Source organism: Chelonoidis abingdonii, chromosome 1 (genome assembly GCF_003597395.2).
Source record: "Chelonoidis abingdonii isolate Lonesome George chromosome 1, CheloAbing_2.0, whole genome shotgun sequence".
NCBI classification, from domain to species: Eukaryota; Metazoa; Chordata; order Testudines; family Testudinidae; genus Chelonoidis; species Chelonoidis abingdonii.
Genome location: NC_133769.1, coordinates 373,710,493 through 373,737,319, shown reverse-complemented (window position 1 = coordinate 373,737,319; position 26,827 = coordinate 373,710,493). Strand labels below are relative to the sequence as shown.

The window sequence follows — 26,827 nt, the reverse complement described above, 5'->3', positions numbered from 1 at the left end:
TTAGACACTGAGCTGTTGGGGTCAGTCGATGGCGGTCGTCTGGATGAGACACGAGCTGTCGGGTGGTGTGGGGATGGGCCGGGCGCGTGAGACCCGAGGCTGCTGAGTCACTGCGGGAGGGCTTGGGGAGAGGCAGTGTTAGACGCGAGCTGTCCAGGGTCAGTGTGGGTTTGGGGGGGGGGTATGACACTGCCTCCAGCCAAGTCCATTTCTTTCGTGTGGGGGAGGTCTGTCCGGCCGCTCCCTCGTACCTTGCTCTTCCTTCCACAGGTCTGAAGGGACACGACGACCCACTGTCATCGACTTGCCGCAGTTCTGTGGCACCGCATGTAGTGGCTGCGACCAACCGCTGAGGTTGGTCGGCCGGTCACGGTAGAGGTGAAGCCGGGCTGTGGCTCCCGGTGTGGCTCCTCCTGACTCTGTCCTGCTCTCTTGCAGTGTGTGCAGAGCCTTGGGGTCACACGGGGCGTCTGTTCCACGTCACCAGTGTGAGGTGAGCCGGCCTGGGGCCTGGGGCTGGCAGCCCCCGCTGCAGGTCCGAACGGGGCTGCATCCCTTGCAGAGGCTGGAGCGTCGGGCTGGTAGTCCCCCTGTGGCTCCCCTGAGCTCTGTCCTGCTCTCTGCAGTGTGTTTGCAGACCCTGGTGGTCACACGGGTCTGGTCCTCCAGTAATGAGGGAAACATCGTCATCAGGCGGTCTCCACGACCGGACGCTGAAGTGTGGAACGCGTGGACAACGGGCCGAGTGTGTGAAAAACACGCTGTCGGACACACATTATCACTGATTGCGCTGCTGCACTGCACGGGGACCAGGTAACCTGGGGGTGGGCCGCAGGGCCGGATGGGCTGGTTGGAGGACCAAACCAGGTGGACTGCTGACCTGAGAGGGCGAGCGGTGGGGCATTGGCTGGGCTCCTGCTGCCATCAGCATGTGTGCTCCGCAGGGCTGGTGATGGGCTCGCGTGGACGCCACGCTCGCCTCTGGGACTCAAGACGGGGTGTCTGCACGTCTCTGTGGGGCACGTGGCCGCGCGCTGCAGTCACGTACGACGGGCACAAAGTAGAGTGGTGAGCGGGCTACGACTACACGGTTGAGGTGTGGTGACCCTGAGGCGAGAGCTGGCATCCACACCCTGCAGGCCCACCAACCGCGTCTACTCCTGCAGTGAGACCACTGCCCGGCCCTCCCCACTGCCAGGCCCCGCCCCCAGTCAAGACCCTGCCCCCCCCCAGGTTGAGACCCCGCCCCCTGCCCAGACACCCACCCCTGCCCAGGACTTTGTCCCTGGTGGCTGCCCACGGTACTTGCCCAGGCCTGCCCCTTGCCAGGCCCCGGCCCCCTATCCAGACCCCACCCCCTGCCCAGACCCTGGCCCCAAGTGAGACCTTGCCCCCTGCCCAGACTTTGTCCCTAGGTGAGACCCTGCCCAGGTACTGTCCAGGCCTTGCTCCCTGCCCTGGCCCCGCCCCTAGGTGAGACCCTGCCCAGGCCCTGCCCCCAGGCGAGCCTCCACCCGCTATCCAGGCCCTGCCCCTAGGTCAGGCCCTGCCCAGACCCTGGCCCCAGGTGAGCCCCCGCCCCCTGCCAAGACCTTGTCCCTAGGTGAGACCCTGCCCAGACACTGCCCCCTGCCCAGGCCCTGCTCCCGCTGAGACCCTGCCCCCAGGCGAGAATGCTCCCTCTCACGCCAGCTGGGTGTGCTCCCTGCAGGATGCACATGCAGACTGTGCCACCCCCCGGGTTGCCTGCTGGAGGGGCAGCACTGGGGGTGGGCCCATGGATGAGCCTTTCTCTCTCTGGGCAGTTTGACGGGACGCACATTGTGAGTGGTTCCCTGGACACGTCGATCCGCGTGTGGGACATGGAGAGCGGTAACTGCCTGCACACGCTGATGGGGCACCAGTCACTCACCAGTGGCATGGAGCTGCGGGACAACATCCTGGTCTCAGGCAATGCAGATTCTACCGTCAAGATCTGGGACATCAAGACAGGCCAGTGCTTGCAGACGCTGCAGGGTGAGTGGGACAGGGTGGGGCAGGGGCCAGCCCTGTACTCAGCCAGCGCATGGGCGACTCTGTGCCTGCCTGGGGCTGGGACGGGGGTAGATACTGCTGGGGTGTGACTCAGACCCAGGCAGCGGGGGTGCAGTTAGGTTCACTGTGTGGGCCCCCCACTAGGCGTTAATAGTGCGTTTCCCCCAGGGCCCAGCAAGCACCAGAGCGCCGTCACCTGCCTCCAGTTCAGCTCCAAGTTCGTGGTGACCAGCTCGGACGATGGTACCGTCAAGCTCTGGGATCTCAAGACGGGCGAGTTTGTGCGCAACCTGGTAGCCCTGGAGAGTGGGGGCAGCGGGGGCGTGGTGTGGCGCATTCGCGCCTCCAACACAAAGCTGGTGTGTGCTGTGGGCAGCCGCAACGGCACTGAGGAGACCAAGCTGCTGGTGCTGGACTTTGACGTTGACCTGAAATGAGCCCCAGCCAAGCCGGGATGGGATGGAGGATTCCACAGGCCGGGCACAGCAGCTGGGCTCTGCAGGGCAGGCCCCGGAGCAGGCCTCAGCCCCTCTGCAGGGCTGTAAATACTGTCTCCAGCCTGCCTCCGCCTTATTTATATGTGCGAGAGCCCCCGGGTTGGGACTGGCCGGGAGGGCCCCGCACAGCCAGGGGCCTGGACAGAGGGAACGCAGCATGTTTTGTACACACTAATATATCAATTTATTTCTGTACCTGGGGAGCTGCACAAACTCTGTTCCTTGAGTATCTTCCACGGAGGTGACCTCTCCCCCAAGGGGCCCATGGGGGGCCAGCTGCAGCTGCACCCTGTTCCTTGGCAGTCCCAGAGCCATGCTGTGTGCTTCCTGCAGGTGACTCGAGCCCTCGTGGGGCTGCGCGGAGTGTGGGGGCCCCTTGATGCCAGCACAATGGCCTGTGGCTGCTGGTCCCACACACCAGCGCTCTCCTCTCCTTATTCCAGGCCAGGCAGCGTGCTGACAATGTGCACTCGGCGGTGGGCACACAGGGCGGGGGGCATCTTGCAGGGCAGTGCCAGGTGCATCAGAGCCCGCTGGCTACTCAAGCACACAGGCTGCTGGGGCAGGCCCAGGTAGATGGGGCAGCTGTACTGCGGCAGGGAGGCGTTGGGCCTGTGAGGGTGCCAGGCCTCCCGCACGGCCTGCACCCAGACTGGGGGCAGCAGGCAGGGCTGGGCCGAGAGCGTCTCCTGGAGCAGGGCTGAGCGTGTGTCCCACAGGGCGTTGCGCAGCTCCAGGCCAGTCAGGTAGAGCCCGCTCTCGGGCGGGGAGCTGGGCGGTAGCAGGCCCGACAGCACCTGGAAGAGCAGCGTTGGATCAGGGGGGCCGCTGCTGGCACTGGGCAGGGACCCCAGGGGTTTTCCCAGGAGCAGCAAGCTGCCCTGCGCGCCTGAGGGGCGGCATTACCTGTTGGTCCAGGTGGTAGTGGTCCAGGTCCTGTTTCTCGGCCCGGGCTGCTTCCTGGAGCAGTGCCAGCAGGAGGCGCCGTGGGTACTGGAAGGCAGAGAGGTGATAGAGCGGCACAGGCTGCCCAGCCACCGCCCCCAGGTACCCGCACAGCAGGTGGCAGCGACACTTGAGTGTCTGCAGCCAGCTGCTTGGGTCCTGGGGGCCCGTGGGTGCGTAGGGCAGCCAGGGGCGGGGGAGGCGTCCCCGCTCCAGTGCCCGCAGGATAGTGGCGCAGCGCAGGGACTGGCAGGGCTGCCCCTTCAGCTGCTCCTGAGCGCAGTGCAGGTCTTGGCCCACCTGCTGCAGCAGGGCCAGGAAGCTGCCACACTCCTCCAGCAGGAAGCGAAGCAGGGGCCGGGGCTTTGGCCGTGTGCACCCCCCTGGGAGACGCCCTCTGGCCCCCACCTCCCAGCCTCGCTGCTGCACCGCATCCTGCAGCGCCTGCACCATCTCCAGCCCCTGCTGCACCAGCTGCCCCAGGACCTCCTGCTGGGTGCTCGGCGGGGGGGGTGACTGCCAGAGGTCCTGGGACCGCAGCAGGTCTGCAAGCAGGCGCTGGCTCTGGCTCTCCAACAGCTGCTGCTGGAGGCCCTCGGACAGCCCACAGGAGGCTGGGTCTGCTGGGCCCGGGAGCTGCTGCATGCGAGCCCGGGTGTCTGCGATCACATCCTCCTCCGCCAGAGCTGGGGGCAGAAAGCTACAGTCAGCCACAGCCCGGGGCCTGTGTCCCTGCAGCGCCATCAAGGGCTCCCTGCACCCCTGGGGGTCAGACTGGCAGCAGGGGCACTTCCTTACTCGGGTCAGAGTCTCTGATGAGGGCGGTGAGGAGAGTCTTCACCCCCCGGGGGGGCAGCAGGTGTGAGGTGCTGCATAAGCACTGCTGGCTCAAGCTCTGCACAGCCCCTGCATCCCCAGCATCCAGGATGTAGCCGCCGTAGACAATCGACCCTGAAACAGCAAGGATCTGTCACGGGCCTGACCCGCAGCCTGGGGTCCAGCTGGCCTGAGCTCTGAGCCACTGCGGGCTGAGCCTCCAGCCAGTGGGTGGGCGAGGGCAGGGGTGGGTGCAGCTTCTGCTTCAAGTGTTTCTGGGAGGCAGGATGAGATCTGGCCACCTCCCTACCTGCCAGCTCCTGCATGGCCTCCTCAGGGTTGGCCACCACCTTTGCCAGCCGTTCCTGCAGCCTCAGGCCCGTGAACAGCTCCGCCTCGCTCCTAGGGGAACAGCAGTGGGCGCTGAGCCCCTTGGGCAGTGGGGGAAATGCAGGTGCCAGGAGACGGGGCGGGGTCGGCCTGGCCTCACTCACCAGGGGTAGAGCCGGGCCTGGGCCAGGTGGCCGTAGTGCTGGCGGTGCAGCAGCACAGCGTGCAGCACCAGCAGGGCCAGCCCTCGCTCCGGGGCAGCGTCCCACGCCGGCTGGCCCAGCAGCTGGCTGTAGCTGCGCAGCAGGATGCTCTTCAGCTCCTGGGGCGTTTCGCAGAACAGTGTCACGGCACGACGGTGCACAGGGCCTGCAGAGACAGATGGGGCTCACTCTCGCTGCTGCCTCCAGCCGGGGGTACGGGCACGCAGCCCCCCCACGACGCCCCTGCTGCCCAGAGCGCACACCCAGCACTCCCCACACCCACAGCCTGTGGGGCAGGCACAGGTGGCTTGGACTTAGCCTCACCCCCCCCCCCCGGCACTGTCCACCTTGTGGGGAAGGGGCCCCATGGCCCAGGGGAGGCAGACGCAGTACGGCAGCAACACACCTGGCACAGGCCCCGTGGCACCAGCTGCAGCGATGAGCCAGAGGCGGAACTTGGGGTGGATCTCATCCCCTCTCTCATCTGCCAGCTGCGGCGCGGGAACCTTCCCCCCCCCTGCAGTAAGAGACCAAGGCACAGAAATCCTCACACCACAGGTGGGGGTGGGCAAGGCCTGGGGGAGAGTCTGTTCACATGAGGGAGATGGGGCAGGCCTGGGAGGCAGCTAGAGGGAGCTGTGGGGGTGGGAGGGAGCTGTGGGGGTGGGAGGGGGCAGACCTGGGAGGGAGCTGTGCGGGGGGTGTAGGCCCAGGAGGCGGCTGGTGGGATCTGTGGGAGGGGAACAGCCATGAGGGGCTGGGATGGGGGGGGTGCAGCCCTGGGAGGCAGCTGGCGGGAGCTGTGTGGGCAGGAGGGCAGCCGTCAGGTCCAGGGATGGGGGATGCAGGCCTGGGAGGCGGCTGGCGGGAGCTGTGGGAGTGGGAGAGGCAGGGCAGGGATGGGAGGCAGCTGGCAGGCAGGCAACTCCCCGGAGCAGCTGGGTGCAGGTGGGAGGCCGCGGTGGGACACCATTTGGGGTTGCACGGGGGGGGGGCGAGGGTCCCTCACCTTCGGGGGGGCTCTGGAGCTTGCTAAGCTGTGCAAGCACCTCTGGGTGCCACTGCTCCTGGAGGTGGCAGTTGTTGAGCACCAGCCAGTGGCCCTGCTTGGGGCAGGTGCCGAGGGCTTCACCCACGTGGCGCATGCAGCCCGGGGAGCCCAAGGAGATGACGACGACGCCCCCCTGCAGAAAAAGCGGGTTTCACCGGCCTGGCCTCAGGGCCCTGCCCCCGACAGGGCAGCACCGCTGACCAGACCCTGTGGGGTGTCAGGCCTGCTTGGGTTAGTCGCCCAGCAAGGCCAAGCCCAGCACCCATAGGCTGTTCTCTGCCTGCCAGCCCCCTGACCTTGCTGCCCCCTGGACCACGGCTGCACATGCACCACCATCCCCCCACAGTGCCCCGCCCGGCAGGGGCTGGCCTTACGCAGTGCCGTTGCTTGGCCATCTGCTGGATCCAGTGCAGCGGGTGTGTGGCCATGCCGGGCGAGCCCCACGGCGGGGTGAGGAACAGCAGGGGCAGGTGGGCTTGGCTGCAGGTATAGATGGTGGCAGCGCTGTAGCTGGTGTCCTCGGAGATAGGGCGGCCGAGCAGGCAGGTGGAGAGGTCATGGAGGGTGCTGCACAGCTGCTCGGGGCGGAAGATGCGCCACAGCACGGCGCGCTGTAAGAGACTGAGGTGGGCGTGGCTAGGGCTCAGGGCAGGGCCCACCACCGTGGCAGGCAGGCGAAAATACTCCTGCCACTGGGCAGCCTGCCTGGCCAGGGAGGCCCGCAGGCCCTGGAAGCCAGGCAGGCACTCCAGCAGCCCGCACTCGTGCCAGGCTGCCGCGTGCACCCAGCCCGGCCTTGCCACCTGGGCTGGCTGCAGCAGCTGCTCTGCTGCAGGCGCCTGCAGCCCCTGGCAGAAGGCCAGCCAGTCCAGTGGGCTGAGTTGGCCGGCCAGGCGGAGGGGCGTCAAGGCCCCCAGGAAGCTGAGGAGCAGGTTGTGCGGCTCCTGCAAGTGGGGCTGAGCGTGGGCCAGCAGCTGGCGGGATAGGCCCTTGCTGAGCTCCACCAGCCGGGCCGCCAGCGCCTCCTGCTTGCTGGCTTCGGTGCGCTTGGTTGCGAGCAGGGCCCTGCGGGCGACGGCCAGGCAGCTCACTGTGGAGCACTGGTACTGGGGGTGTAGCCGGCACACCTGCTGCAGGGTCTGGTGCAGCGCCGCCCCCAGGCGCGCCACCTGCCGATACTGGACCTGCACGGCCAGGTGGTGCTGGCGCAGGGAGAGCAGGTGCTGGTGACTGGCTCTCAGGCCCTCAAGCTGGGCTTGCAGCAACTGCAGAAGGGGCAGGAACTCCTCCTCCACCTCCAGCAGGGGACGCGATGGCTGCGAAATCAGCTCCAGCAACTCCTCCTGCATGCGGGGGTGGGGCGGGGTCAGGGGGGTCATAGTGAGTTGGGGGCCTCAGGTGTCATGGAGCATAGTGGGGGGGGGTAAAGTGTCATTGGGGGTTAAGGTGTAAAGGGGGGCGCAGCGGGGGGGCTCAGGTGTCACGGGGGGGCAGGCTGAGTGTCAGCCAGGGAGTGATGCCTGTGTGGCTAAGAACAAGCTGAGACTCCTGGCTCCTCCCACAAGGGCGGGGTGGGCTGGGGCAGGTGGGGCTGGGACTGTCCCACGCTGCCACAGCACACGCCAAGCAGGCCTGGTGGAGAGGATGGTGAGGCCTGAGCCGGTCGCAGGAGGAAGCCATTCTCCGTGCTGGGGCAGTGGCGCTGTCTCACCTCCGTGTCCTCCAGCTTGTCCTCCAGCTGCAGGATGCTCAGCTGCAGCATGCGCCAATGGGTCTGGGCCTCCCGCCTCTCAGCATGCAGCACCTCCTCCAGCAGCAGATCCTCCAGCGCTGACTGGCTGAGGCTCAAGTCAATCACAGTCAGGCCCTTCAGGAGCGCATGGTCCATCTCTGCAGAGAAACAAGGCCAGGGCAGGCAGTGAGGGCACAAGGGGCCTGGGACGGTGGGGCAGAGGCTCAAGGAGCAGCCCCACACCTCTCACTGATGGCCCAGGGGGCTGCTGTGGGCTGAGCCAGCGTGTCACAGCTGAGGAATGCTGGGTCTTGGGGGAACGAGGCGGAGCAGGGGCAGGGCCCTGTGGTGAGGGGGGCCTAAGGCCACCCCAGCCCCCCCATGGGAAGAGGCTGGCACTGCTAGTCGGGACATCAGCTCCCCCACCATGCCTGTCCGAGGCTACTATGCCCATGTTAAGAAGTGGGGGGCCCTGGCCCCCCTGTTCTGGCACCCCTGAGCCTCTGGGGCATGGAGGGCCCAACTGCTCTTTGTGCTCAGGGCCCCATAAATCTTAATCCGTCTCTGCTGAGGAGCAGCCTGAGGGAGCCAGGACTCAGAGAGAAGCCAGCCACGCACACTCGAACGTTTGTCCCATAGCGACATCCGGGGGGCAGTACTGCCAGCCCAGGGTCTGACCCCGTCTGAGCTTTCCCACCAGATGCCAATATTACAGTGAGCATGAGGCAGAGGGAACAGAGGTGAGGGCATGGCTGCACATGTGCATTGTACTCTGAGTACCTCCCAAGCAGTGTCAGCTGCAGGTGGGTCTGGGAGCCCCCCCTAAACAAGGCCTGCAAGCCTCCTCGCCCAGACCCAGCCCTGCCCTGGAGGCCAGGGAGAGACAGCCAGGGTGACCATATGACCCGGAGCCCACGTAGCAGCCCTGTGAATGTCACTGATGGAACCGGATCCCAGAGCTGCCCAGAGCGGGTGGGGGGGGGGGCAAGTGGGGCAATTTGCCCTGGGCCCCACAGGAGCCCCGCAAGCCCTGGCCCGGCGGCGGTCTGGGTCTTCATCGGCATTTCGGCGGCAGAGGCCCTTCAGTGCTGCCAAAGACGTGGAGCGACTGAAGGGCCTCCTGCTGCTAAAATGCTGCTGAAGACCTGGGCCGCCGCTCAGTGAATACAAGCACCACAGCTCCCCCACTTTGCCCCAGGCCCCCTGAATCCTCTGGGTGGCCCTGCCGGACCCAGGAAAGCCGCCGCTGCTGCTGCTTGTGCCTGTGAAGAACATGGGATGATGCTGAGAGAGAGTATTAGCAACGGGGGGCGAATGCCTGAAGAAATTCCAGGGACATCACAGCTTTTCCTTTCATTCTTTGAGCCAAGGCACTAGCTGTGGTGATAAATGAAACGCTAGTGCCCTGCTCATTGAGAGCTTGCAGCTTTCCCACAGCCATGCCAGGGGGAGGTTTGGGAAGAAAGGTGGCAGACAGATCCTTGTAGAAAACTACAGGGAGGGTTGGTCAGACAGGCCTGGGGCGCTGCTGCCTACCTCGCAGAAGTGATAGCTATTAAAACGCTAGCTGCACTGAGAGATGAACCAACAAGCAGGTGGCCAGGGGGCAAAAGGAGGTCCTGGGGATGGATCTTCAATAGTCAGGAAAAGTCTGTCCAGACCTTTCAGAAACCTGGATGTCCCCACAGCCCTGCCCTCTGTAGGGAGCTGAAATGATGAGATAGCAGCCAGGTGAACTCTTAGTGAACTCATGCATAGGAGCTTGTGAAGAGAGATTCCTTTGCTGGGACCATGGACAAAGCCTCTTCCACGTCATGAGGCAAGCAGGCCTGGTAGAGGACACATTGAATCACAGCAGAGCAGGCAGATATTGATGATCTAACCCTTGAGCAGCGAGGAGAGGGCTGGTCTGTGGAGTCTGGCCATAGTCCTGCAATAAAAACGGCACAATCTTGTGTGAGTTTGGCAGCCATTCTGGGCACCATAGGGGTGGGCGGAAGCATAAAGACGTTTGACCTCCAAAGACAATAGGAAGGCATTTGTCCCCAAACCTAGTGTGAGACCTCCCTTCAGAGAAGACTGAGGCCACTTTTTGTTCTGTTGGCTGGCGAAGCGGTCCAGCTCTAGCACCCCTAAAAACCTGAAAAAAGAACTTCACTCCCTCATAGCTGAGGGACTGTTTCTGATATCTGCTGAATGACCTGCTGAGGCAGTCCGCCAGGGCGTGCCGAGGCCCTCAAAGGGGGATTCTGTTCTTGATGCAGCGATTCCAGAGGGCCAACACTTCTTGGCGTGAGGGGTCTGCCCTGGCCTCTCCCTGCCTGGGAGATAAAACATCACCACAATGTTATCTGCAAGCATTTGTATGGAGCAACATGCACAGTGAGGGAGATCCCTTGAGTGGTGAGACAGCCTGAAGTGCCCTGCCCAGCAGGAGCAGGTCCTGAGCCAGTGGTTCCGAAAGGTGCACACAATATGCATCTGTGACTCAGGCCAGAAAAGGTAGAATTGACACAAACGGGAGTGCTGTGCGCACATTGGCAGGACTCATCCACCTGTTCAGGGAGGACAGAAGGGCCACACGTACGCGCCAGCATGTCCATGGACATTAGTCACAGCTGCATGACTTGGGATGTCTGGCATGGGGAGTTACAGATGTGCAAATTGCTGTGAGTCCTGTGGAGAGAAAGTGGTATCTCTGCAGGGGCGGCGGGTGAGACTACTTCCCTTCACAGCGGTGCTCTAGCCCCCCCAAAGACTTCAGGGCTGCCCTGAAAGTGCTAGGAGTTTGCAGAGCTGGAGCTGGACCTTCCAAAGGCAGATGCTCTGTTGTTCGTTGCACTTCAGTCAGGATGCCCCAAGCTTGCAGCAATGCAGCATGATGCAGAATAACAGCCATGGCCATCACCTGAGGTGCTGAGTCCACCTCATCCAAAGCAGCATGCAGAGAGGAGCAGGCAGGCAGACAGCTGTCATGTCCTGCAAGTTCTTAGGGTGTAGGAGACAAGTCTCTGATCAGAAAGTTGAGGAAACAACTAGGGAGGCGTCCATTTTGGATCTGGTTTTGACCAACAGGGATGAATTAGTTGCAAAGCGAAAGGTGGTTGGGAACTTGGGAGGAGATGATCATGGTCTGATAGAATTCAAGGTCCTATGGAAAGGAAGACATGAGAACTGGAAAACAAGGACACTGCACTTCAGAAAGGTGGATTTCAACTGACTCAGAGGGGTAATAGACAAGGTCCCATGGAAAGACCAATTAGGAATAAAAGGAGTTGAAGGAGCTGGCAGGTCCTAAACAATGTAATACTGGATGCTTAACATGAAGCTGTTCCAATGCAGAGCAAAGGTAAGAAGAGCCACAGGAGGCTGTCATAAGTAGATAGGTAAGGGAAGGGTTAAGTTTTCTTTTCCTGTAAAGGGGGACGAGAACCAAACACCTGACCAGAGGACCAATCAGAGAACTGGATTGTTTAAAGTCAGGGGCAGGAATTTGTATACTCGGGGTCTTTGTTGTTTTCTCGGCTATGGGTAAACAAGGTTTCTTCTAACTCCATCTTATCTCAAATATTCTACTAAAAGTCTGTGAGTACAAAGGAAAACAAAGTTATGAGGAGCTTTGTGTTGTATGTACAGATGGGGATTGCTGTGTCTTTGTTGTTTTCCTCGGCTGTGAGAAAACAAGCTTTGCTTTTAACTACCCCTGCTTTCAACCCTTCTCCTAAACATCTGTGAGTACAAAAGGAAGCAAAGTAAGTCGGCTATGAGGAGCTTTGTGTTGTATTTACATGTGTGTGATTGCTGGTCTATTTAAATTGGCTATTTTTTAAATCAGACTGGGTTGTTCATATTTTCTTAAGTAGGAGCCTGTATTAATTTTTATGCAAGTTATTATTCTGTATTTTCTCTCTTTCTATATAAAGCTTTCTTTTTTAAAACTTGTGGAAGTTTCTTTTTCTAGTAAGGCAGAGAAATTGAAACCTCTGTATCAGGTATCTGTCTCCCTCACGGGAAGGCAGGAACGGGGAAAGGCAAAGCCAAGCTGTTGGTATTTTGCATCTCAATTGTCCTGAGGGAAAAGAACGCTTATCTCTTGGGAAGCAGAAAAACAGGTTTCTTGGTACGCGCAAGCTAGACCAGGAGGAAGCCTGGGAAGGAGGGGGGAAGGGGTTATCTCTCCTGCTTCTGAGACTCCAAGAGAAACAGGTTATCTGGAGGTCCCCCCCAGGGGAGGGTTGGGGACACCAGAGAGATGAAAGGGGGGTCAGGCCCTATCAATTCCTGACCTGGTGGCAGCCTATCAGATCTAAGTTGGAGATTAAGCTTAGAAGACTTCATGCTAGTACCTTATATTTGAACTCTAAGGTTCAAATCGAGGAATATTACTATGACAGAGGCCAAGGTGGCTGCAAGCTTTTTAGCCATCTAAAACCCAAGAGGGTTACATACCGGAAATGGAAGGAGGGGCATGTCCTCGAAGAAGTGTACACGGAAATAGTGCGAGCGTGTAGGGACAAAATCAGGCCAGCCAAGGCAAAGAATGAGTTACGGCTGGCGAGGAACGTTAGAGACAACAAGAAAGGATTCTTCAAATATGTCAGACAGAAAAGAAAGTTCAGGGATGGTTAGGGTCCGCTGCTCAATGGAGGAGGTGAGCTGGTAACCAAAGATGATAGGAAGGCAGAGTTGCTGAATGCCGATATTGCTTCAGTCTTCTCATTCTAGCAGTGGAGATATGTCTGCAGGTTTTGCATCTGTTGTTCTGGCAGGGGCTGGTGCCGCATTGAGTTGGTGTGTCCTGGTCTGTGGGGAGCTTGCTTCTGATGATGAGCTTGGAGAGGTTGGGGGATTGTTCAAAGGCCAGCAGTGGGGGTTCAAGGGGGTCATCCTTTGAAACATTTGTGGCATGTCTGTCAGACTCCCCACTGGAGAACCAGCTCCCGGGATGGGGAAGGCAATGGCTCTAGCTGTTCGAGGATACTCTGTATGGGCTGCAGAGTAGGGTGGTAGATGATCACTAAGGGTGTGCACTTGGAGGGGGTTTTATTTCTGTATTGAAGCGAGTTCTCTCAGGGTATTTGGGTGGCCTGCTCCAAGATGCAATCTACTTCTCTGGTAGAGGGTCCTTGTTTGGTGAAGGCAGTTTTGAGTGTGTTAAGGTTGTCAAGGAGTGTAGGGGAGTCAGGGCCCCTCACTTCTCTTCCTGGGATTCACCGTGACTCTCCACCAGCCAGTAAAACGGAAGGTTTATTGGACAGTAGGAACACAGTCTAAAACAGAGCTTGTAGGTACAGCCAGGACTCCTCAGTCAAGTCCTGAGGGGGCAGGGAGCTTAGACCCCAGCTTGGGGTTCCCTGCGTTCCAGCACCCAGCCCAAACTGCCAAACCCAAAACTTCTCCAGCAGCTCTCTCCCTCCTCCCCTGCTCCTCCTCTCCTTTGTTCAGTCTCCCGGGCAGAAGGTGTCACTTCTCCCAACCCCCCTCCTGGCTCAGGTTACAGCTCAGGTAGCTTCCTTCAGGGGAAGTCCTCCATCCCCAATGTAACTCTCCTGCAACATTCCCAGGTCAAATCTGCCCTGTTCCATCACAAAGGTGTATAACCCAGAGTTCTCCTCAGAGCATATACTGTGGTATCTGAGTGCCTGGCTGTAGATCACAGATTCCTTGGTGTGTTTGGGGTGGTTACTGGATCTATGAAGGTAGGTGTGGTGATCCGTGGGTTTCTTATAAATAATTGTCTGTAGGGTTCCATCACTGAAGCTGATTGTGGTATCCAGGAAATTGAGCTTGTGGGGGAGTGTTCCACAGAGAGTTTAATGGACACGTGGTAGTTGTTGGAGTTGTGGTGGAAATCCATGATGGAGTTTAAGCCATCCGTCCAGAATATGAAAATGTCATTGACGTATCTCAGGTATATCATTGGTTTCATGGCACATTTGTCCAAATATTCTTCTTCAAGGTGGCCCATGATTATCATAGAATCATAGAATATCAGGGTTTGAAGGGACCCCAGGTGTTCATCTAGTCCATCCCTCTGCTCAAAGCAGGACCAATCCCCAACTAAATCATCCCCGCCAGGGCTTTGTCAAGCCAGATCTTAAAGATCTCTAAGGAAGGAGATTCCACCACCTCCCTAGGGAACCCATTCCAGTGCTTCACCACCCTTCTAGTGAAAGTTTTTCCTAATATCCAACTTAAACCTCCCCCACTGCAACTTGAGATCATTCCTCCTTGTTCTGTCAACAGCCACCACCAAGAACAGCCAAGCTCCATCCTCTTTGGAACCCCCTTTCAGATAGCTGAAAGCAGCTATCAAATCCTCCCTCATTCTTCTCTTCTGCAGACTACAGTCCCGGGTCCCTCAGCCTCTCCTCATAAGTCATGTGCTCCAGTCCCCTAATCATTTTTGTTGCCTTCCGCTGGACTCTATCCAATTTTTCCACATCCTTCTTGTAATGTGGGGCCCAAAACTGGACACAGTACTCCGATGTCGAATAGAGGGGAATGATCACGGCCCCCAATCTGCTAGCAATGCCCCTACTTATACAGCTCAATATGCCATTAGCCTTCTTGGCAACAAGGGCACATTGTTGACTCATATCCAGCTTCTCGTCCACTGTAACCCCTAGGTCCTTTTCTGCAGAACTGCTTCCTAGCCACTCAGTGCCTAGTCTGTAGCAGTGCATGGGATTCTTCCATCCTAAGTGCAGGACTCTGCACTTGCCCTTGTTGAACCTCATCAGATTTCTTTTGGCCCCAATTAATGATAGTGGTTGAGGTATAGATTCAATAGTGGCATCAGAGACAGCTGATTTGTGGTTCAGGAGTGACTCAAAATGCTCTTTCCATCTGGCTTTGATGGCTTCGCTGTCCTTAAAACACATTGACCTGTCTTGCGCTCAGTGTGGTGTGGGACCATGGGAGCATGGACCATAAATGGCTCTTATTGTCTGAAAAAAGCTCCTCAGGTCATATTTATCAGTATAAAGTTCAATCTCCTTGGCTTTTTTTCGCCACCACTTATTTTTGATGTCGTGAATTTTCCTTTGGGTTCAGCCTTGAGTTGCTTGTTTGACTCTTTCTTCTGCTGGTGTGATATGTTGTTTTGCCACATGCATGAGCTTTTCTTTTCTCATCGAGCAAGCCCTGAATCTCAGCATCATTCTCATCAAACCAATCTTGGTGATGGTGGGAGACATAGTCAATGGACTGAGCACATGCTAAGAGAATGGCAGCCTTTAATCCCTTCCAGAAATTTTCATTATAATCATCAGCTGTAGGCATAGCAGCAAACCACTCTTGGAGATACAGCTGAAGTTTCTCCCAAGTCACTATTTCTCGAAGGGACTTGATTCTGAATTTCTTTCACACTGATTTTGCCTATTTGCAATGCCTTCAGGTGATCTGGAAAGTCATGATTGATCTAACAAGGTGATGGTCTGCCAACAGTCATCAGTTCCAATCTCGAGCTCTGACAAGAACATAGTCAAGAAGGTGCCAATGCCTGGAGCGAGGGTGTCTCTAGGTGGTCTTACACTTCTCACCTTGTCTAAAGAGGATGTTTGTGATGATCAGGTCATGTTCTACGCATTTCCTACCCCTTCTTTTCCGATAGAGCCATTCCAGAGATCTGACTCATGCCTGACTGTTGCGTTAAAATCTCTGAGGAGAATGATCTTGTCCTCCTTGGGAATGCTGGTCAAGACTCTGTCAAGATCCGCATAGAATTGTTCCTTGATATCCTCAACAGCATCGAGTGTTGGGGCATATATGCTGATGACAGCAGCAGACTGGTTGTTGCTGAGCTTAAGACAAATAGCCATAAGATGTTCATTGGTTCTTACAGGAAATTCTGTAAACTGAATGACAAACTTATTCCTAATAGCAAAACTGACACCATGAATGCACCTGTCCTCTGCAGATTTTCCTTTCCAGGAAAAGGTGTAGCCTCCACCTTCTCTCAGTTGACCTTCATCTGGGCACCTTGTCTTACTCAGGGCAGCCATGTCGATGTTATATCTTGCAAGTTCCCTGGCGACAAGAGCAGTTCTTCTTTCCAGCCGTACATTATCTTTGTTATCCATCATGGTAAGAATATTCCATGTAGCAAAAGTCACCATATTTTTATAGCTTCAAACACAGGCAGATCCCACTGGCCACGGTAATCCAGCCAGGAGTGAGTGAGACAGCCTAGGTTTAGGGCACCTTTTCTAGCCCTCTCCCAGTGCACAGTGAGCAGAGGGGACCCTACAGAGGACTGCTCATTTGCGAAAGCAGCTGCCGAATTGCATCCATCTCAGTCCAGGTGCCAGACGACCATCTAACTACCGCCACCTATGCGCAGATCTGTGGTTAGGAACTGCCAGATTCACTAATCCTGTCCTCGTCACCACTAGTCCATTGTCGCAGGGCTGGGAAGGTTGCAAAGATGTTATTTCCCGTGGTAGATGCCTGCGTGCGACTTCTTTTAACATGGAAAGCTGGTGCACCTACAGCAACCACATGATCATGACAACCTGGAGGTCTGGGGCCCAGTGGCAGGGAAAGTCTGAGATGGCTGGAGATCTCCAACTTGCTGCAGCTTTCATCTGCTTTCACAGCCTTTGAGATCCGAAGACCTTCTTCTGCTTGATCCACCGTTGAGGACTTGGGGGATTGGACCGTGCTTTGTCTGGGACCTCCCCCCAGACCTGTTTGCCTTGGGAGACCCGGGAGCATAATGACCATATAGCTCTGAGGATGGACCACTGTGCACTCCTGTGCATGCTGCCAGCTGACTTCAAGAAGTCTGTGGGTCACATCAGATGATCTAATGGTCCCTTCTGGCCTTAAGCACTATGAATTCTTCCTGTCAGTCACAGCACTGGAGAGAGAATGAAAGTCAGCACCGAACCTATCCACTGTCACCCCCTTTTGACCTGTCAGCCTCAGGGTCCTTCTCCTCTGGCCAGGAGGCCAAAAGCCAAAGGCCAGTTAGGTTCCAGCTCCTCTGCAGAGCCACTGGGAACTCTGGACCATTCTTGGTAGGACTAAGCCTGCTTATAATGAGCTATGTCTATACAAAGAGCAGAGACCTGCCATGAAAAGCCACTTCCTTTTACAGCCTGGGGCCCTGCACCTTGGGGGCCCAGCAGACACTGCTTTCCAGAGGAGCTCAAGAGCCAGGGACTTACCCTGAATGGGGATCCCACCACAGAACAGCTCATCAGTGACTGTCCCTGGGGGAAGCTGCCAACCGCGACAGTGGGCACAAGCAAAGGGACCATGCCTAGCCAAAGGAGAGAGACCCTTAACGCCAGACACCCCCAGCAAGAGTTGGGGGGAGATGCCCGTGGAGCAGAAATGGCTGACACACACTCTGGGGCGCAGAGGGGCAGAGAATGGGGCTGGCGTCTGCAATGGAAGATGGGACTGCACTGGTGCAAGGAGATGGAGCCCCTCTTGGCAAGGCTCTGGGTAGTCACCCGCCAGCACCCTGTGCTCAGTCCTGCCCCTCCCTCCCCAAAAGGCCCAGCCAGGCCAAGTCCTGGAAGAGAGGGGAAGAGCTGACTGTGCGTCACCCAGCTCAGCACTAGCTGTGGGGGGCTGTCACTGATCCCTGGCAGGGAGCCCCAGGAGGGAGGAACAAGCGGGGAGTCTCATGGGAGCTTCCTGCAGGGCGATGGATTCAAACAGGCAGAGTCCGCTGGGGGGGAGGAAGCCCAGCACTCGGTCCCTTACCTTTTCCCAAGGCACGGAGCGGCAGGGTGGTGCTCAGGTAGAGCCGGAAAGATGGCAGCACCTGCACAGCCCCAAGCGACTCTGAGTGCAGGGTGCAGCCCCCTTCCCCCAGCAGTGTCTCCTTCTGCAGGAGCTGAAGGAGAGCAGGGCAACAGGGGCTCGTCTCGAAGTCCAGGAGCAGGATGGGCAGCCCTGGGGAAACGGACTCAGTTATCACCCTGGTGCGCCCCACCATGGCCCAGCCTGACCCTCATCACCTGCCCAGCCCCCCCCACCCACAGCCTGACCCCTGTCGCCTGCCCAGCCCCCACAACGCCATGACACCATCGCCTGCCCTAGCCCCGCCCAGCTGACCCATCGCCTGGCCCTAGCCCCCCGGCCTGACTGCCATCTCCTGCCAGCCCGCACAGCCCTGACCACCATCGCCTCCCGCAGCCCCTACCAGCCTGCCCCATCCGGCCTGCCCAGCTCCCACAGCCTGACCCCCATTGCCTACTAGCCCCCTGTGATGGATGTAGGGACTGTCTGTGTGGGGGATGTAGGGACTGTCTGTGTGGGGATGGGAAGAGCTAGGGACGACCTTTAGATTAAGGGACAGGACCTAAGCCTGCCTGTAACCTGAGGCCAGGTATGGGGTCGAGGGGGTGTCAGGACTTTCGCCCGGGGACCCGGAACAAACGAAGAAGTCGGCTGGAAGGAGTTAGTTTAGTTTTTGGTTTTGGGCTGGGTGGTTGGAATTCAGGGAATCCAACTGGGGATCTAAGCTTCCCCAGAACCCCAGAAGGACTTGATTGAGAGGTCCTGGTTGTGCCTCCAAGCTCTGCTTGTAAAGACCTGCATATCCCATGATGCAATAAACCTGTTTTACTGGCTGGTTGGAGAGTTCACTGTGAATCCCAGGTAAGAGGGGTGCAGGACCGGACTCCACGTTCCGTTGACAAACTTGGCAGCCATGGGATCCTACGGCACCTCGTGGACAGTGCTTCCTGCAGTAAGTGATCTGGGGCGCAGTAAAAACGAAGGGGTGATAACCCTGGAGTGTGTGCCCAGTGAGAATGAGATTTGCAGTACAGGGTCCCCCCAGGGGATTGCAGTGAGCAGCCCAGGGGCGGAGGAGTCTGCCAAGCTCGACCCTGGCAGAGAGGTGGTGACCTCAAGAAGGGCTTGGTGCACTAGGGGTCCCCCTGGAAACCGTGGGGACCGGCAGCCCGGCGCTGGTGAGTGGCCAGCCCAGGAAAAGATGGTATGCCAAGCGGCACAAGTGCGACCTGGTGGAGCTGTGCAAGCAAGAGGGGGCTGCGCAGTGGGGAGGCCTCACCAAGGACAGCTGATTGCCCAGCTGGAGGAGGGAGACTGCTTGAATGAACTAATCCCTATCTCTGAGGAAGTCAGCCTGGCCAGATGCATTGCAAGGCACCAGTGTCTGTCGCCCGCTGGGAGTGCAGCCGGCAGCTGAGGACTTTCCGGAGACCCCCCATTCCTATGACTAGGGGAAGGGTAAGGGAGGAGCCAGAGAAATAAGCCGGGGCCTTGTGACACCCTCCGGCCAGCAGGGATCCTCCCGGCGAAGCTCGGCATCTTGTGGAGCAGAAGCGGCTGGAATGGGAGAGAGAGCTAAAACTGAGAGAGCTGGAGGATCGTGAGAGACAGAACATGACTGGGAGGAGAAAGAGAGACAGCGTCAGCATGAGCTGGAACTGGCGAGGCTGAGGGGCAGCGGGCCCCCAGCTGCAATGAGTGAAGGGGGGCCCAGGACTGTGCGGAGCTTTGATAAGTGCATCCTGGCCCAGCATAAGGATGGGGAGGACATGGATGATTTCCTGGATGCCTTTGAGACGGCCTGCGAGCTGCACCAGGTAACTCCGGCAGACAGGCTCCGGGTTCTCACCCCCTTACTGGACCCCAAGGCCATGGCATTGTACCGCCAGCTGGGAGAGGAGGAGAAAGGGAACCACGAACTGTTCAAGCAGGCCCTGCTGTGCGAGTTTGGGCTGACTCCTGAGATGTACCAGGAGAGGTTCCGGAGTCAGTATAAAACCCCTGGGGTCTCATATCTGCAACTAGCTGTCCGCATAGAGGGATACGCCAGCAAGTGGACAGATGGGGCCCAGACGAAGGGGATGTGGTTAAACTGCTGGTACTGGAGCAACTGTATGAGCGGTACCCATTCGACCTGAGGCTGTGGTTGAGGGACCAAAAGCCAGAGAACCCGCAACATGCAGGGCGGCTGGCTGATGAGTTTGTGAAGAGCCAGTCGGGGGGTGGCAGGGAGGAGTCCCAAAGGAACAGACCCGCCGCGACGCAGAGAGAGAGTCATCCTGGGGCCTCCCAAGGGGGAACAGGGAGAACCCGCTCCCAAGGGGAACGCCCAGCGTCAGGGACAAGCGACTGGTTCGAGGGGACCAACGGGACATGAGCTACTATCAATGGGGCCAGAGGAGCCACATACGGTCCCAGTGCCCCAGGCTCGAGGACAGACTGAGCAGACCGACCCCACACCGGGTTAACTTGGTAGAGACCCAGCTGGGCGAGGGGCAATGTTCTCTGGAAAGGGGGGCTGGCCGCGTACCACCTGCAAAGGAGGGAGGAGGGCCCCAGGTCAGCTCCTCTGGGGAGCTGGATGCTCCAGGCTCTGAGTTTTTGGTCTACAGGGTGGGCTCAGGAATGCCCCTCCGGAGAGAGTGTCTTGTTCCCCTGGAGGTAGATGGGAGGGAGGTCACTGGGTACTGGGACACAGGTGCAGAGGTGACGCTGGGCCGGGTCAAGGTGGTGACCTCAGAGTGGATGGTGCCCGACACCTACCTGACCCTGATGGGCGTGGGCGGGACCCCATTCAAGGTGCCCATGGTGAGGGTGCACCTGAAGTGGGGGGCCAAGGAGGCCCCCAAGGACATGGGGGTACACCCACATCTGCCCATGGAGATGTTAATGGGGGGGGGACATGGAGGTCTGGCCAAGCAACGCCCGGGGTCCCCTGATCGTGACCTGTAGTCAGAGTCGGCGAAGGGCACTGCATCCTGACAACGGGGAAGGTACTCTGCCCGAGGCGCAGGACCCTAACCTGGTGGGCAGGGAATGCCCAGGGACACGGCTCAGAGAGGCTGCGGCCTCAGACCCAGACAGCGAGGGAGAGCAGGTCCTCATCCCTGTCCCAGCTGCTGAGTTCCAGGCCGAGTTGCAGAAAGATCCCTCCTTGCAGAGGCCAAGGGACCTGGTTAACCTCAGTGTGGTCAGACCATGAGGCGATATTGCTCTGACGTTATTGATATAAACTGGGACCATATAGAACATGGGTTGCAACCAAGGTCCTGTAGTGGCACCAAATCCTATGTAAAGGGGGTCATATAAGTTGTCTAAGACCAGGTTACGGGTTACTGGTTATGATTATGCTGTCTGTGTGTCTGTATCATTTTGAGTTGAAGTTATGAATATTGGCTGTATACTGTCTGTATTTCAAACTTGTGCTGTGTTATTGGGAAAGATCCCAGACAAGTTGGTGTTAGCTCTGCTTAGCCTGCTTGATGGCCCATTAAGGACCATCAGCTACACAATGACCCATTGAGAGGAGGCAGATACGCCTTGTGACTCAGCAGGGTGTGCAGGGACTGGCTCATGTGACTGCAGACTCCATTTTGCAATAACTTTCCACAGTAAGAACAAAGAAGTGTCCTTACACCTGGAAAAGCCTATATAAGGCTGACGCCTCATCTCCATCTTGTCTTCAATCCTGCTTCTTACCTCTGGAGGGACTTTGCTACAAGCTGAAGCTCTACACAAAGGACTGATGACCCATCCCAGCGGGGGATGTTCTCCAGAGACTTGATTTGAACCTGCAGTTTATTCCATCACTGCTACAAGCCTGAACTAAGAACTTTGCCATTACTGTATGTAATTGATTCCATTTAACCAATTCTAGCTCTCATCTCTATCTTTTTCCTTTTATGAATAAACCTTTAGATTTTAGATTCTAAAGGATTGGCAACAGCGTGATTTGTGGTAAGATCTGATGTGTATATTGACCTGGGTCTGGGGCTTGGTCCTTTGGGATCGAGAGAACCTTTTTCTTTTACTGGGGTGTTGGTTTTCATAACCATTCATCCCCAGGACGGGTGGCACTGGTGGTGATACTGGATCAGGAGGCAGCTGGTGGTTCCCCAGAAGTTTCGCCACAAGCTTCTGTACCTGGCCCATGACATCCCTCTCGCAGGGCACCAGGGAATCCGACGCACCAGGCAGAGGTTGCTACAGAGCTTTTACTGGCCTGGGGTCTTTACCCATGTCCAACAGTACTGCCAATCCTGTGACCCCTCCCAGAGGGTGGGGAAGGCCTGGGACAAGGGGAAAGCGGTTTTGAGGCCTTTACCCATCATAGAAGAACCTTCCCAGAAGGTGGCCATGGACATAGTGGGACCTCTCAGCAAGACGATCCAGTTGGGGAAGAAATACATTCTGGTGGTGGTAGATTTCGCCACTCACTACCCCAAGGCGGTGGCCTTGTCCTCTATTGAAGCAGACACCGTGGCAGATGTGCTGCTGACCATTTTCAGCCGGGTGGGGTTCCCCAAGGAAGTCTTAATGGACCAGTGGTCCAACTTCATGTCGACCCTGCTCCGGTGCTTGTGGGAGAAATGTGCGGTCCGGCACAACTGGGCCTCAGCCATATCACCCCCAATCCAACGGGCTGGTGGAAAGGTTCAATGGGACGCTAAAGATGATGCTAAAAACATTTATGAACTAGCACCCACAGGACTGGGACAAGTACTTACCTCACCTGCTGTTCGCGTACAGGGAGGTACCCCGAGAATCTACCGGGTTTTTGCCTTTCGAACTGTTATATGGAAGGCGGGTAAGGGGGCCCCTGGACCTGATGAGAGACGAATGGGAGGGGAAGGCTGCTCCCGAGGAAGAGTCAGTGGTGGAGTATGTCCTGACCTTCTGGGAAAGACTTGCCGAGCTCATGGGTCTGGCTAGGGAGAATCTGGCCCGAGCCCAGAGGAAGCAGAAGGTCTGGTATGATCACACTGCGCGGGCCCGCGCCTTCGCCACTGGGGATCAAGTGATGGTTCTCATCCCCGTGAGGAAAAACAAACTCCAGGCTGCCTGGGAAGGGCCCTGCAAGGTTGTCAAGCAACTAGATGAGGTAAACTATGTGGTGGATCTGTCTAACCGGGCTCATCACCGCCAGGTGTACCATATGAATATGATGAAGCCATACTATGACCGGGGGAATGTGGTGTTGGCCGTATGTGGACATTGGGAGGAGCAGGGAGATGACCCTTTAGTGGATCTATTCCCTGGGACAAAAGCTGGTTCCCCCCTGGAGGCAATTCCCCTCTCTGATCAGCTGCCCTGGCCCAGCACTGAGATCGAGGGGTGCTGCATCTGTACCGACAGCTGTTTTCCAACCATCCTGGACGCACTAATTTGACTGTACACACGGGTGGAGACCGGGTCACATCCCCCTAGATGATGCTCCCCTTTTTGGTCACTGGGAAAACTGCCAGGATCTTGAAAGAGAGGTCAGGGACATGCTGGCTTTGGGGGTGATTCCAGCATCCTCCAGCCCTTGGGCCTCGCCAGTGGTGCTGGTCCCAAAGGGATGGGTCGATCTGGTTCTGTGTGGACTTATCGAAAGCTCAATGCCATCACCGTATCTGATGCCTACCCCATGCCCAGGCCTGACAAGCTCCTAGACAAAACTGGAGGCGTCAGTACCTCACCGCCATGAATCTTACAAGGGCTACTGGCAAGTTCCGCTGGCGCAGATTGCCAGGTGAAATCGGCCTTTATCTACACCACTCTGGGGCTCTATGAGTTTCTGACCCTGCCCTTCGGCTCAAGGAGCGCGGCCACCTCCATGCGCCTGGTGGATCAGCTACTGAGGGGATGGAGAGTTTTGCTGAGCGTTATATGATGAATCTGTGTCTTAGCCGACCTGGGAGGACCACGTGTCCCAGGTTAAACAAGTGCTGAAACCGACTCTGGGAGGCTGGGTTAACCGTAAGGCTGAGAAGTGCAAGGTGGGGATGGCGGAAGTATCTTGGCTGGGGCCATCGGGTGGGGAGCGGCTGCCTAAAGCCAGAACCAGCCGAGGTGGAGGTGATCAGAGACTGGCCCGGTCCTGTGACGCTATTGATATAAACTGGGACCATATAGAACATGGGTTCAACCAAGGTCCTGTAGTGGCACCAAATCTTATGTAAAGGGTCATATAAGGTGTCTAAGACCGAGGTTACGGGTTACTGGTTATGGAATTATGCTGTCTGTGTGTCTGTAATCATTTGAGTTGAAGTTATGATATTGGCTGTATGCTGTCTGTATTTCAAATTGGTGCTGCAGTTGTGGGAAACACCCAGACAAGCTGGTGTCACTCTAGCTTAGCCTGCTGTTTGATGGGCCTATTAAGGGACCATTAACTACACAATTGACCCATTGAGAGGAGCGAATACACCTGTGGACTCAGCATGGTGTGCAGAAAACTGGCCCATTGTGACTGCAGACTCCTATTTGCTGTACTTTCCACAGTAGGAACAAAGAAGTGTTCTTAACACCTGGAGAGTCTATATAGGCGAAGGCCTCATCTCATCTTGTCTTCAATCCTGCTTCCTACTCTGGTAGGGACTTTGCTACAAGCTGAAGCTCTGCACAAAGACTGATGACCCATCCCAGCGGGGGATGTTCTCCAGGACTTAATTTGAACCTGCGTTTACTTCATCACTGCTACAAGCCTGAACTAATGGACTTTACCCATTACTGTATGTAATTGATTCAGTTTAACCAATTCTAGCTCTCATCTCTATCTTTTCTTTTTATGAATAAACCTTTAAATTTTAGATTCTAAAGGATTGGCAACAGCGTGATTTGTGGGTAAGATCTCATGTGTATATTGACCTGGGTCTGGGGCTTGGTCCTTTGGATCGATGAGATCCTTTTTCTTTTTCTGGGGTGTTGGTTCATAACCATTCATCCCAGGACGGGTGACTGAGCGGTGTTACTGGGAGACTGGAGTGTCTAAGGAAATTGCTTATGTGACTTGCGGTTAGCCAGTGGGGTGAAAACTGAAGTCATTTTGTCTCGCTGTTGGTTTGGCCTTAGAGGTGGAAGAACCCCAGCCTTGGGCTGTGACTCGAGCCATGGTCCTGATTGGCATCTCGGTTGGGTCCGCAGAACCACACGTGCACAGTCCCCAAACCATAAGCATTCCAGGCCTTTATTGGGATGGCGGAGGTACTATCGAGAGTTCCGTGTCCCACTTTAGTGTCCATAGTGCCGCCCCATCGCAAGCTGTGAGAAGGGGAAGCCGGACATGGCTGGACCGAGGAGTCAGGAGGCTTCCGGGTGCTGAAGGAGGCTCTGGTTATGGCCCAGTTCTGGCAAACCAGATTTTGACAAGCCTTTATGGTTCACCGATGCCTCAGACACAGGACTGGGGGCGGTGTTAATGCGGAGGATGAAAAGGGGGAAAGACACCCCATCGTGTACCTGAGCAAGAAGTTTCTAGCCCGGGAGCAGAACTACGTGCCATGGAAAGGAAGCCCCATGTGGCTAAGAAACTGGAGCCATATCTCTTTGGGTGACACTTCACCGTGTACACCGACCACTCTCCCCTGACCTGGCTGCACCAGATGAAAAGGAGCCAACGCCAAGCACCTGAGGTGGAGCCTGCTCCTGCAGGACTGTGGACATGGACGTGGTCCATGTGAGGGAAGTGCCAACTGATAGCGGACGTGTTGTCCCGGAAGGGGGCCCTGAACTTCCCCAGGTCACAGGGCAGAGTGACCGCCGCTCAGTTCAGTCTCGAAGGCGGGAGAGATGTGATGGAGTAGGGACTGTCTGTGTGGGGGATGGGAGAACACCGGAGGTAACTTTAGGTGAGGGACAGGTCCTCAGCCTGTAACCTGAGCCAGGTAGGGGGAAGGGTGTCAGGACTTTTGCCCGGGAACCCAGACAAAGGAAGGGGTTGGCTGGAGGGAGTTAGTTAAGTTTCATTTGGGCTGGGTGGTTGGAATTCAGGAATCCCAAGCTTGGGACTAAGCTTCCCGAACCCCCGAGAGGACTTGATTGAGGGGTCCTGGTTGTGTCTCCAAGCTCTGCTGTAACCTGCATTCCCGTGGTCCAATAAACCTGTTTTACTGGCTGGCGGAGAGTCACTGTGATCCAGGAAGAGGGTGCAGGGCTGGACTCCCCCACACTCCATGACACCCACAGCCTGCCCCATCGCCTGCCCAGCTCCCACAGCCTGCCCCCATCGCCTGTCAACCCCCTATTATAGCCTCCCCAGTTCCCACAGCCTGACCTTTCCTAAGTGCCTCCTTAGCCCACAGCCTGACCCCCATCGCCTGCCCAGCCCCCATTGCCTGCCCAGCCACCCCCAGCCTGCCCCCCACTCTATCATCTGCCCAGCCCCCCACTCTATCACCAGCCCAGTCCGACCCGCATCGCCTGCCCAGCCCTCCTCAGCTATGCCCTACCTCCTGGAGGTGACAGGCCCCAGCATGCAATAACCATCTGACTCAGGGACTGGAGGCCTGGACCTGCCATCTCTGGGGAGGCTAGCTGTCTGTAGGGGGTGTGTGCTGGGGGCCCAGGCTCTGGAGGCAAGTTCAGGACCAGTGGCATGCTGGGGGCACGCAGTGTCTACACCACGCCCTGCACTGCAGCTGGTCATGGCTCACATGCCCGCCCTTACCGGCACTGGCTGCAGCCAGGAGGTTCTGCTCCAGCCTGGGGTCTGTAGCCGACAGCACCTGGAGCTTTTTCTCAGGAGACTCTTCATTGCTCCCTGACTCCTCGGCACTGGACAGCGTGTCCGAGCCGGCAAAGAGCAGGGACTCATCTGGAGGAGACAGGAGAAGGTTCCTACTCGGAGTCTGAAAAGGGGCTCACAGAAGGGCCCTTCCTTCCCTGAGGCCCCGGTGGGGCTGGGGGAACTTTTCAAGAGACTCCAGGAACCTGAGCTGTGCAGAAGGAACAATCTCTCGCTCTAGAGCCACTGGCACCTGACAACAGATGGCTCAGTCACGCCCCCACCCAAGACAGAGGGCCAGGAGCTGGGCTGGGGGTTGGTCCCAGGCCTGGCTTCTCATGCCCCTCACTCACCCTCCTCCACTTTCTGAGCCATGAGGAGCCAGGTGAGGGCCTGCTGATCAGGGTCGAGCAGCAAGGGCCAGCGGCGGGAGCAGGCATGAGTGTCTGTGTGGAGCAGCAGGGCGGCCTGGCGCCCAGCCGGGTCCTGCGGCTTCTGGTCCCTGTCCCAAGCACGCTGCTCCCTCTCTGAGCTCAGCAGGGCCAGCAGGCTGAAGTCCTGGCACACAGGCAGCAGGGCTGGGCCCCGGGGGGCTGGGCCAGGGCAGGGCAGCTCCTTCTCCAGCAACCTCCTCACGTCATCTGGCCCCAGGGAGCTTTGGCGCCTGGCACAGATATCCTGCCACTTCTCCAGCAGCTCCTGGCGCCGCGGCGGGGGGAAGGCGCCCATGTAGGAGAGAGCAGCTGCACAAAG

At 57.6% G+C, this 26,827-nt stretch overlaps 1 protein-coding gene and 1 pseudogene across 1 annotated transcript; one reads left to right on the top strand and one right to left on the bottom strand.

Moving 5' to 3' along the window:
- LOC116818195 (uncharacterized) overlaps positions 1–2,726 on the top strand; it is a 66,454-nt pseudogene extending 63,728 nt beyond the window's left edge.
- A 1-nt stretch (position 2,727) lies between these two features.
- LOC116818204 (dynein heavy chain domain-containing protein 1) lies at positions 2,728–26,159 on the bottom strand. Its single transcript, XM_075061904.1, is given in 10 exon segments — positions 2,728–3,328; positions 3,438–4,243; positions 4,245–4,427; positions 4,603–5,068; positions 5,232–5,342; positions 6,251–6,705; positions 6,871–7,219; positions 7,588–7,766; positions 17,329–17,520; positions 26,018–26,159. Coding segments are annotated over 8 exon segments (2,910 nt in total). The 5' UTR covers positions 7,765–7,766; positions 17,329–17,520; positions 26,018–26,159; the 3' UTR covers positions 2,728–2,965.
- Between the last annotated feature and the right edge of the window lie 668 nt (positions 26,160–26,827).